At 46.8% G+C, this 12,758-nt stretch overlaps 2 protein-coding genes across 2 annotated transcripts in view; both read left to right on the top strand.

The window, feature by feature from the left end:
* Window positions 1-12,758, top strand: part of LOC137528155 (neural proliferation differentiation and control protein 1-like) — a 56,222-nt gene that overhangs the window by 1,729 nt on the left and 41,735 nt on the right. The gene's annotated exons all lie outside the window — the stretch shown is intronic.
* LOC137528816 (heat shock 70 kDa protein) lies at window positions 5,854-8,640 on the top strand. The gene has a single exon (XM_068250431.1). It carries the CDS (start codon window positions 6,344-6,346, stop codon window positions 8,285-8,287), a length of 1,944 nt encoding a protein of 647 aa, XP_068106532.1. The 5' UTR covers window positions 5,854-6,343; the 3' UTR covers window positions 8,288-8,640.

Below are 12,758 nucleotides of genomic sequence, written 5' to 3'. Positions count from 1 at the left end.
GTACAAACACCTGTGGGGGCATGGCTTTGTTCAAGAGGTGTTGAACTGTTTGGGGCGGGGCTTAGTTCAGTGGGCATGTCTTAATCAGGGTTAAGACTCCCCCCAGGACCAATGGCACTCCAGGCAGTGGCTTGTAATGTCTATGCCTAAAAACTCCCCCGCCCACAGCCTCTGACGGTACCACAATGCAGTACAATTAGCTTCTCCACTATGCACAGTGATCTGGTCACATGTACCAGGCTGGTGGAAGCTTGGTCAAATCTGAATTTACAGATTTTAGTCTGTTAGTGGTGCATGGATATAATTGGCTTTGAAGAAAGCCTATAAACCACTGAACTTTTAAAGAGAACCTGCAACAAAAAACAGTTCCCCTGGGGGGTACTCACCTCGGTAGGGGAAGGCCTCAGGGTCCCAATGAGGCTTCCCCCTCTGCTGTAGATGCAGGCAGTCCAGCGCTGGCTCCACCAAAGCGTCCCGCAATCCTCCCGTGACAAGCCTGACAAGGCGTGATATATTGACCTTCCCTGGCTCCAGCAGGGGCGCTGTTGCAGCTCTCAGTGCGGAAATAGGCGACAATAGACGATCTCCATCGGGTCAGCTATACCACGCAGGAGACTTGGGCCTGCGCAGCAGAGCGGCCCGACAGCAATCGGCTATTTCCACCTATCTCCGAGCGGAGAGCCGATACTGCGCCTGCGCTGGAGCTGGTAAGGTAAATATTTACATCCCCGCGTTCGGAGGGCCAGAGCGAAACCACCATTGAACACAGGAGGATGGAGGAAGCCTCATTAGGATCCGGACGCTTCCCCCCTACCGAGGTGAGTACGCCCCAGGGGAACTTTTTGTCGTTAGAAGTTTTCTTTAAGCCACACTTTTTCCATCTTATACCTTAGAAGGATGTCTCATTTTACCATGAGTAAAACCTGGGCATAATTAATTGTTCACCAATACAATGAACCAGCCAAGAGTATTAACTATTTATGAACCTATTGCTCTATATATGATGCTACTGTATCTAGCTATAACTGTTCAATACATTTTATATACTGAGCAGGAGATAGGTGTTATACTCAATACAACCACAAGATGTCACTAGAAGGCACTGAACTAAATAATCTAATCATGTATCAAGTTAGGAACAAACTAGGCAGAAAAGCTAGCGTTGCAGAAAGCGCTAACGTTTTTGCCTGTAATGCGAGTCTAGGCGTCGCATGTAAAAATGCATATATATGTGTTTTACATTGTGCATTTTTAAAAATGCTCAACTTGCTGCATGCTTTTCAAAAACGCATGTAAAATGCACATTATGTATCTCAATGGAGGTGCAGAAGACTGCGTTTTTACATCAATTTTTTTCTTTAAAAATGTGTTACTGTATTTTACTCCATTGATTAGGGCCGTTTCACACTAGGAGTTGACCTGCGCATTTTGATGGATCGCTCCCAGGATGCGGTAAGCAGGGTAACATGAAAGTCTATAGACACCGCAACTTCCCGACGTCATGACGAAGGTGATAACACGTGCACGAATCGGGTTTGTGCACTTGTTATATAATGTGAAAGAGGCCTAAGGGAGATAATAAAAACGCAAAGAGAAACACAAAAAAACACATTAAAAACAAAAATGTGAAACCCAATCGCAAAAGCTTTCAAAAAAGTGTATGGTCTAGGCTAGCCCCAATATTTTTCAGTGCTTCTTTTATATAAACTGAAAAATAAACATGTACAAAATAACTCAGGTCTATACCGGTATAATGTGTTATATTATACAATTAGCTTTATTAAAACTATCTATACAAAAAGGAGAGGAAATGAGGGCTACACGCAATCCCAATAATTACTCATAACTACCTAATTTCAAAAATATCAAATTGCGTTTATTTATCAAATATGCACATAAAAACGTAACAGTATGAGATGGCCACCCCGCCACACAGACACTCACACTTCACACTGTCACCACACCTGTATAACCTATAACACTGGCCAGTGCATAGCATTTCTTATGTATATCCAAGGGTACAGTTCACACTAGATCTTCGCACTCTTAAAGTGCAGCATAAGGACAATGTGAATAGAACCGGACCATAACTAACAGTTCACCATATTAAGCCGGCAAGCAGGTATACAGAAGCTAAAGTTCCAGCAAGTAGCGTAATTAGCACATGAAAGTAACAGCAATGTTCACCGTATAGAGCCAGCAAGCAGATATGAAGAAACAAGAGATCCAGCGTAGATAGGCACATAATATTGGCAACACCTCATATAGATGAAACAAACATGAATGGAAGTCTCACCATACCACCATACCATATCAAGGGCTTCACACGTTTACTGAAGGGATGAGGTGCTTGGATCCATGTGACAGGCGTCCTGATGTCTGTGTGCCGAGCACAGCATATACGCTGATGATTCAGGCTGCCAAATTAACCACAGTGCAGGTTAGAGGGTTAGGTTGCATACACACATCAGATCATAGTCTTTGGAAAATGAAAGATCACAGACCAATTTTACCCCATACCATGTAGTATGAGAGCCATACCTACACAGTCTATTCTATGGAGCTGAACTCCCCATCAGATAAAAAAATCTTTGCAAGATGCTGCACACAAAGATGCTGTACGCAAAGATGCTGTACACATTTATTTATTTATTTATTTATTTGTTGTATTTATAAAGCGCCAACATATTACGCAGCGCTGGACATTAATTTAGGTTACAGACAATATTTAGGGGTGACAAACAGCAATATGACAATACAGGAATACAAGAAAACCAGATCACACAGCACAGTATGAGTACAAGGTAATGCTTAGTCAGTCACTGGATGGGAGCATGGAGATTAGGCAAGTTAGGTTCACTCAAATGCATAGCATGGGTGCACAGTAATAGAGGTGCATGAACAGGTAGGACACAAAAGGAGTGAGGACCCTGCCCAAATGCTTACAATCTAGAGGGAGAGGTAGGGACACGAGAGGTAGGGGACCAGAGTTCGGCTGTGGGTTTAGAGCAATTGTGAGGGGTGGTAGGCAAGAGTGAAAAGGTGAGTTTTGAGGGCCTCCTTGAAGGTGTTGAAGGAGGGGGCTGCCCTAATGGGTGGAGGTAGGGAGTTCCATAGTGTCGGAGCGGCTCTTGAGAAGTCTTGGAGGCGTGCATGGGACTGGGTGATGCGGGGGACGCTCAGGCGAAGTTCATTGGAGGAGCGGAGTGAGCGGCTTGGTGTGTATCTCTGAGTAAGATCAGAAATGTAGGTTGGACAGGTTTTGTGGATGGATTTGTAGGTCAGACACAATATCTTGAATCTGATTCTGGACTGGATAGGAAGCCAGTGGAGGGATTCACGGAGGGGAGCCGCCCTGGTGGAGCGATGGGAGGAGTGGATAATTCTGGCAGCCGCATTCATGATGGACTGCAGTGAGGCTATTCGGGTCTTAGGGAGTCCAGACAGAAGGGCATTGCAGTAGTCGAGGCGGGAAATTATGAGGGCATTATGAGGTTCACATTCAAAAGATCAGTATCTGCAAAAGATCCGTTCCTGCAAAATGCATTCATAGTCTATGATATCTGCAGATCCTCATACACACGGAGGTGGAGGCAACAAGGTGGAAGCAGAACGTGCGTTCCAAGAGGAAGGAGAAAAACCAACCTCTGCTCTCTTCCGCACCACCACCGGCCAATCACATCCCGTCACCGCCGGCAGACCTGCCCCAGCCTCTCATACGGAGACCCATACACTCCCAAACCAAAAATTAAAGCAACCACTCACAAATGAATATATGTAAGGGTAAGTATCCAGAAAAGAATAACCTAGATATCAACTATAAGAGGCATGCGAGCAAACAAGCTAAATAGAAATAATCCTGGATCCATATAACATAGACCCCCATAATTCACATTGATTAAAGCTATCTTGATGTAGCCGTAGGAACAATTACCAGTAGGGCTTGTTCACACTAATCGGAAGCCAAGCCAGGCCACGGCTTGGCTTCCGATTGGAGGAAACTAGCTGAGGCGGGGAGTGGCGGGGGGAGCCTGTAATGGAGGCGGTGATGCAGGCTAGCGACAAGCGGACTGACACTACCCTGACAATATTTCCAGTGGGACAGCAGAGCGCAGGGGGACTGGTATCGGCAACAGAACGACACAGAGGCATGTCATTGTGCACATGACAAGCCTCTGGGTCCTATTAAGATTTACAAATTCTGCCTTGGGTTCTCTTTAATCTTTAGCAATCTGGCTGACAGTCACTGCCATGTATCCCCTTCTCTTAATTCTCTCTGCTTCAAACTCAATAGGGGAATGATAGCTGAGTGAGATGTGCACACCCTGCTTCACTGTGCACTGAGGCAGGAGCCCCTCCCACCTCTGCCTCGGCCCTGCCTCTAACACTACCCCCCCCACACCCCATCATGACCGGACATGACCGGAAGAGCCCTCCCAGCAGCAGCCATTCATTCACGCAGTACCCAAAGAACATCTTTGCGGCACACTGTGAAGCATAACCGGGTGACAACCTGATGTGCCGCCTGACGTAGAATTGGATTGGGAGCCAGTGAATGACTGCTTTTTGTGAGTGGGGGGCTGGTGGAAAAAAGCCTCAGGGGGCCACATTTGGCCTGCAGGCCTTAGTTTAAAGGACTTCCGAGGCCAAAAAGAAGAAAATGACACTATTTTAATATCAGAATCCACGGAGGACGTCCAGCGCGTCCTCCGCACCGTACCGCCGTCATTGCAGCCCTTTTCGTTCCCCCAGGGCCTGACCCGACCCCACTGAACGGGTCGCATGGATTCCACCTGTAAGATGGCCGCCGCCTTGAGCCGCGGCTGCGCAGTACGCTTTGCCGCGAGTGCGACTGCGCAGCCTTTAGCCCGCCTCCCGCCGCATACTGGGTAAGGACCACCGAGGTGACATGATGAGATAGACATGTGTATGTACAGTGCCAAGCACACAAATAACTAGACTGTGTTCCTTTTTTTCTTTCTCTGCCTGAAAGAGTTAAACATCAGGTTTGCAAGTGGCAGTTTCTGTCTGGGTCAGAGTGGGTCAGACTACAGCATAACCCTCACTGATCAGTAATTACAGCCATAAAAAAATGTCCTAGCAGAAAATGGCTTCTGAGTGCAGGAAAGAGATAAAAAGGGTCAATAATTCATAGATTTGAGCTTTAGCATAGTTCAGTGGTGTCATTGAGCAGAAACAATGAAACAGTAAAAACTTAAAAACTGTGGGGTACCTACAAAAAGTATTTTCTAGGAGGAGGAAGATGGATTCAAGTGTTTTTCTCAACAGTTTATTTTCACCTCGGATATCCTTTAAGGACCACTGCCTTGGAAAATGAAGCAGGACATTTGCAGGTTGCTATGGGCAACATGAAGCGATTTCAGCAGGCTCTGAATAGGGGAATATGTTCTGTATTCCACCTTATATACAGCAGATAGGCTACTACTGCCATAGTACAGTACTAAATATACTAAATCTGAGTATATTCCGCCCAGACTCTTGTGCACGTCTGCCTTCTGTCCCCTTATGGAAACTACCCTGAAACTCTCCTGCCTGGAAGACTCGTGAACACTCCCCAGCACAGACGAAATATCCTGTAAAATCAACCAAACTAGAAGCACCTGGAACACTCCTGCTTCGGCATTAGGCTGCGCGCCAATTGGCTGAACACAGAAGGCGCAGTCGAGAAACTTCGGGTCAGTTGCTAGGCAACGCAAGCCGGTCGAGGATTGGCTTACAGCTTGCAGAACATTCGGGACAGTTCGTGGAACTACCTTCTCGCTGATGACTGGCAGCGCGAAGGACGCTCGGGAAACTTCGGCTCGGTTGCTAGGCGACGCAGGCTGTGCGAGGATAGGCTAATAGCGTGTAGGACGTTCGGGAAATTTCGAGTAAGTTGCTAGGCGACGGAAGCTGCTCGTTGATTGGCTGTCTGCGCGCAGAGCGCTCGGGAAACTTCGGGAAAGTTGCTGGCCACGCCGGGAGCTTTGAGAGGACCGCGCCGGCATTGGCTGGAAGTGCCGTGACGTCACTCGTGCAGCGCCAGCTACACGATATAAACGAGCCTCCCTCAGCTTCTGGGAACAACCGAGACTTGAGAGAAGTCAGTTCGCAACTAAGAAAACCGGCAAAAAAGCCATATCAGACCTCTCGCAGCCTGCTAACCTAACCCAGAGGAGAGCACAGCGCCGATCACTGCAGACTACTGATACCTGCAGCATCTTCCTCCTGACTCTGAGCACCCAGCAGCATCTTCCTCCTGACTCTGAGCACCCAGCAGCATCTTCCTCCTGACTCTGAGCACCCAGCAGCATCTTCCTCCTGACTCTGAGCACCCAGCAGCATGGCATCTAAAGGAGTGGCGATTGGCATTGACCTGGGCACTACCTACTCCTGTGTGGGGGTCTTCCAGCATGGCAAGGTGGAGATCATCGCTAATGACCAGGGAAACCGCACCACCCCCAGCTATGTGGCTTTCACCGACACCGAAAGACTGATTGGAGACGCTGCCAAGAACCAGGTAGCTCTCAACCCCCAGAACACTGTGTTTGATGCCAAGAGGCTGATAGGAAGGAAGTTTGATGAACCTGTGGTGCAGTCTGATATGAAGCATTGGCCCTTCAAGGTGGTGAGTGAAGGAGGAAAGCCAAAAGTTCAAGTGGAGCATAAGGGTGAAATGAAATCTTTCTTCCCTGAGGAGATTTCCTCCATGGTGCTGCTGAAGATGAAGGAGACCGCAGAAGCATATCTGGGCCACACAGTCACAAACGCTGTCATCACTGTGCCAGCCTACTTCAATGACTCCCAGCGCCAGGCCACCAAGGATGCCGGTGTGATAGCTGGCCTAAACGTGCTGAGAATCATAAATGAGCCAACAGCTGCCGCTATTGCCTATGGCTTAGACAAGGGGGGCCACGGAGAACGCAACATCCTCATCTTTGACCTGGGAGGTGGCACTTTTGATGTCTCTATCCTCACCATTGATGATGGCATCTTTGAGGTAAAAGCCACAGCGGGTGACACTCATCTGGGTGGGGAGGACTTTGATAACCGTATGGTTAGTCACTTTGTGGACGAATTTAAGCGTAAACACAAAAAGGACATTAGCCAAAACAAAAGGGCATTGAGAAGGCTGAGAACAGCCTGTGAGAGAGCCAAGCGCACCCTTTCTTCCAGCAGCCAGGCAAGCATTGAAATTGATTCCTTGTTTGAGGGCATTGACTTCTATACCTCCATCACCAGGGCCAGATTTGAAGACCTGTGTGCTGATCTGTTCCGTGGCACCCTAGATCCTGTTGAGAAGGCCTTGAGGGATGCCAAGCTTGATAAATCCCAAATTCGTGAAATTGTTCTGGTGGGAGGCTCCACACGCATCCCCAAAGTGCAAAAACTTTTGCAGGACTTTTTTAATGGGAAAGAACTGAACAAGAGCATCAATCCAGATGAAGCTGTGGCCTATGGAGCTGCTGTTCAAGCTGCTATCCTGATGGGAGACAAGTCGGAGAATGTGCAGGACCTGCTTTTATTGGATGTGGCTCCTCTTTCCTTGGGCCTGGAGACAGCTGGAGGAGTGATGACTGTTCTCATCAAGCGCAACACCACTATTCCTACGAAGCAGACCCAGACCTTTACCACCTACTCTGACAACCAGCCTGGTGTCCTCATCCAGGTTTATGAAGGTGAGCGAGCTATGACCAAAGACAATAACCTCCTTGGCAAATTCGACCTTAGTGGCATCCCCCCTGCTCCCAGAGGAGTGCCCCAGATTGAGGTTACTTTCGACATTGATGCCAATGGTATCCTGAATGTCTCAGCAGTAGACAAGAGCTCTGGAAAACAGAACAAGATCACAATAACAAATGACAAAGGTCGTCTGAGCAAGGAGGACATTGAGAGGATGGTGCAAGAGGCAGAGAAATACAAAGCTGATGATGATTCCCAGCGAGAGAAAATAGCTGCCAAGAACTCACTGGAAGCTTATGCCTTCCACGTTAAGAGCATGGTGGAAGATGACAATATGAAAGGAAAAATAAGTGATCAGGACAGAAATCTCATGTCGGACAAGTGTAAGGAGACCCTTTCTTGGCTGGATCACAACCAACTAGCCGAGAAAGAAGAGTACACCCATAAGCAAAAGGAACTGGAGAAGGTTTGTCAGCCCATCATTACCAAGCTGTACCAGGGAGGAATGCCAGATGGAATGCCAGGAGGTATGCCAGGCTCTAGCTGTGGCACTCAAAGCAGACAAGGTGCCGGCTCTGGACCTACTATTGAAGAAGTAGATTAAGAAGGCTGTTTTGTAAAGACAGGACTGTTTTGCATTGTGGGACGCCGTTTGCACACGTAAGCCAGTTACGCGGTTAAACGTATTGGACTGTTCTTTAAGGATGCATGCCAGAGAAAGTTCAGGTTTTTGTTTTGCACCTTTAAACGTATTGGACTGTTCTCAGAGGACACTTGCCAGAGACAAATTCATGTTTTTGGTATGTTTTTGCTTGTCTTGCATTTCCATGTTTGCAGTTTTGAATTTAATTTTTTTCCGGACAAGTTAATACACTCTGATAGTGCTTGAAGTTAGACTGCCAAAAGTACATATAATAGTTATTCCTTTGATGTTTAATAAAATCGTTAAATGCACGATTTGTGCTTTTTCTTTTTTTTTATTGATAACTTAAATTTAACTCTGAGACCGGATCCACAATATAAGCGATTTTGTGAGCACTTGCCTTTGATTAGTGCTTGCTGAGCTCTTGCTGAAAAAAAAAAAATCGCTCCCATTCACTCTCATCATTACAATCGCAGTAAAAATTGCAGCGATCGCGTCTGCGAAAAACTTACATGATCGCTGCGATTTTTACAGCACTTTTAACAATCAATGGGAGCAATTTTTTTTTTTTTTTAGCACTCTGCAAAATCGCTTATAGTGTGGATCCAGCCTGAATCTATATTTTGTATTTGTGTGTTGGGGAGGGAGGGGGGGGGGGTGCTAGAGCAGGAAAGACTTGGAACTGTGGTAGGTTTTTATTGCTGTCTGTGTTCCTTTTATGTGGTTTCTCTCATTTCCTTTTTAAGGCAGGATTCACTTACCAGTCCGTGTGATTTCTGAAACTGAACCTTAGGTGAGAGACACATGGAGGCAGCCGTATTTTTTTTATTTTCTTTTAAACAATACCAGTTGCTTGGCATACTGCTGATTTTTCTAGTCAGTAGTATATGGATCACTCACCTGAAACAAGCATGCAGCTAAACTTGTCAGATTTTTGTCTGAAACCTCTGATCTGCATGCATGTTTTGGGTCTATGGCTAAAAGTAGTGCATCAGCAGGAGAGCCAGGCAATGTGCATTGTTTAAAAGGAAATAAATATGTCAGCCTCCATATGTCTCTTTTCTCAGGTTCCCTTTAAAAAATCTCATTTTGGGGAGACAGACAGGAAGTGAAGGGAAATTATCCCCCAAAAAAGGACACTTGCTTCGTCCAAACATTAAAAACAAAATGTTAACTATGCTTCTATGTTAAGTGAATAAGTTGGCATTAAACCCGCTGTGTAGTATTACTTGCATGCTAAAAGGTAAGGCCCCGTTCACACTTGCGGTTGTTTGCCAAACGGACCGGATGACCTGACCGGACCGGATCCGGATCGGAACCGTACGGTTCCGATCCGGATCCGATCCGGATCCGGTCAGGTTGCATCAGGTGTCCATCAGGATGCGATCCGGATCCGTTTGGCAAAAGTAACGTTAAAAACAAAAAAAATGTTGGGGTCTGGGAGGTCAGCAGAAGGGGGACCTGTGGAATCAGGCCCTCTGCTGTTTAGCACTCACCTCCACCTGCGACATGCTGCCAACATCTCCGGATCCGGATCCAGCTGTGCTGCGCCACTCCAAAATGCTTGCCCATGTGTCCCCATCCAATATCGCCGCAACAATCCCCATAGGAAGTGGGGTAGAACATCCGGATTTCTCAGCCAGTGTGTTGTGCGCTCTCCGGCTCCCATTAGTTTGTATTGGCCGGATGGTGCAGTCCGGCTCCGCCCCGGATACGGCTGCCGGAGGAGCCGGATGAAAAAATAGCGCATGTTGGAACGGAGTCCGGATCCGGCCCGGATCCGGTCCGGCTCCGGTTCGGCAGAACGGACGCATGTGAACGGACGCATAGGCTTTCATTGCTATGCCGTGCGTCCGTTCCGTCCGTTCTGCAAGCGGTGCGGCTCCGGCACGGCGATTCCGGAGGGCCACCGCAAGTGTGAACCGGGCCTAACTGCTGTTATAATGTGCTCTTACTGAAATCGCACCCTACAGACTATATTCTTACCCACTGTTTTGCATCCACTGTTTCTTGCTCAGTGGATAAGAAACAGTCTTTTGAAACTAATTGAGACTGAGTGCATCTGCTGAACAGCACCAAACAGCCGGAGGGCGCAGCAGTGCTGCATGTAAATAAGTGGCAAGCCTGGTACTCAACTTCAATTGTGATTGGCCAATTTTATCACCTCCTTATAGTACAGGGGTCAATAGATTTTAATACTATCTGCAAATCGTGAAGGTAAACGCTCTTTCGACATTAAAGTGGTAAAATCGGTTAGTGATTGGCCAGTCATTGAAAGTCTTAATGGTGCATACACACATCCAATTTTAATTGGCTAATCACTGACCCATTTTACCACCTCCATGTATTATGAGGGCCACCAGACTATTAATTATTGTGAACAGATTGTGTGGGTAAGCTCTCATAGTATATGGAAGTGCTAAAATCAGCCAGTCATTGCCCAATCAAAATTGATTAGCCTGGTACACACTTTCAACTATGATTGGCCAATCACTGAACATTTTATCACCTTTTTGTAGTATGAGGGTCAATAGATATTGAACACTAAGAGCAGATTGTGTATTTAAATCCTCATAACTACATGGAGGTGGTAAAATTGGTCGGAGACTGGCCAATCATAATTGAAAGTGTGTACCAGGCTTTAACCACTTGAGGACCACAGTGTTAAACCCCCCTAAAGACCAGGCCATTTTTCATTAATTGGGCCACTGCAGGGCCGTACAACTCAGCACACAAGTAATTCCCCCTCTCCATTAACAGAGCTCTTTGTTGGTGGGGTCTGATCGCTCCCCTAGTGTTTTTTCTTTTTGGCAAATATTTATTTTATTATTCTTCTAATATATTTTACATTTTTTTTGTTTATTTTTTCCCAGGGCTGCCCTCCCTCCCCCCGCCAGCCAATCCCCATGGTCAGCTGTCATACTTACCCCGGGCTTTCTCCAGCCTTCCCTTACCGCAGCTCTCAGCCGCTGGCTCCCAGTCCCCGACGTTGCAGAGGCCGACTTTGCTAGGTTGTCCTCTACTGCATGAGCGCCGCAGTCAATTACTCGCAAGTGCTGTGGAGAACTACCGCGCCTGCGCAGTACACTCCACAACACGTGCTAGTGATTGACTGCGGCGCTCACGTAGGAGCAGTAGAGGGCGACCTGGCGAGGTTGCGAACACGCTGAATCCAGTGCTGGAGACTTGGGCGCAGCAGCGCAGGAGACTTGGGCGCAGCCGGCACCACCATAGGCTGAATTGGAACTAAGGCTATAGCAGGCACAGGGAGTAACTTCAGCGCGGTCAGAAGACGGAGCTGAAGTTGCTTTTAAAACGATAATTTGGCTTCCAGCAATTGCATTTTTGGTGCATTTGCGATACGTTTTAATGCGTTTGCCGTTCGCATATACAAAGCGCATGCGTTTTGTATGTGTTTTCCATGCGTTTTTTTTTTTTATTTCCATGTATGGAAGTCACTTGGAAGGCAACATAAAGCGAAAATACAGCAAAAAAGATTTTGGGGTCCAAAAAAAAAAGCATATAAAAACACATTAACTTTCATTATGTGCATTTTGGCAGAGTTCCTGCATATTATGCAACAAAACCAGCGTTTTCAGAGTGCATACTGTAAATCACAGGTCTCTGCCGTTCTTTTCTGCGTCCCATTAACTAACATTACTGCATAAAAACGCAGTGTTTCTGCTATGTGTGCACCCAGCCTCAAAGGACACCCGAAGTGAGAGGTGTTTTAAAGGATACCCAAATTGACATGTGACATGATGAGATAGACATGGGTATGTACAGTGCCTAGCACACAAATAACTATGCTGTGTTCCTTTTTTTTTCTTTCTCTGCCTGAAAAAGTTAAATATCAGGTATGCAAGTGGCTGACTCAGTCCTGACTCAGACAGGAAGTGACTACAGTGTGACCCTCACTGATAAGAAATTCCCACTACAAAGCACTTTTCTAGCAGAAAATGGCTTCTGAGGCCTAGTGCACACCAAAAACCGCTAGCAGATCCGCAAAATGCTAGCAGATTTTGAAACGCTTTTTCTTATTTTTCTGCAGCGTTTCAGCTAGCGTTTTGCGGTTTTGTGTAGCGGTTTTGGTATAGTAGATTTCATGTATTGTTACAGTAAAGCTGTTACTGAACAGCTACTGTAACAAAAAACGCCTGGCAAACCGCTCTGAAGTGCCGTTTTTCAGAGCGGTTTGCGTTTTTCCTATACTTAACATTGAGGCAGAAACGCATCCGCAATCCAAAATCTGCAGCAGCCCGGGAGTATGCGTTTCTGCAAAACGCCTCCCGCTCTGGTGTGCACCAGCCCATTAAAATACATTACCCTAGCGGATCCGCACCCGCAAGCAGATCGCAAACCGCAGCGGAAACGCTCCGGTGTGCACTAGGCCTCAGAGCGGGAAAGCGGTAAAATAGGGGAATTTCTTATC

This window comes from Hyperolius riggenbachi, chromosome 8 (genome assembly GCF_040937935.1).
Source record: "Hyperolius riggenbachi isolate aHypRig1 chromosome 8, aHypRig1.pri, whole genome shotgun sequence".
NCBI classification, from domain to species: domain Eukaryota; kingdom Metazoa; phylum Chordata; class Amphibia; order Anura; family Hyperoliidae; genus Hyperolius; species Hyperolius riggenbachi.
The sequence above is the reverse complement of the archived record's forward strand: the minus strand, read 5'-3'. Positions and strand labels throughout refer to the sequence as shown.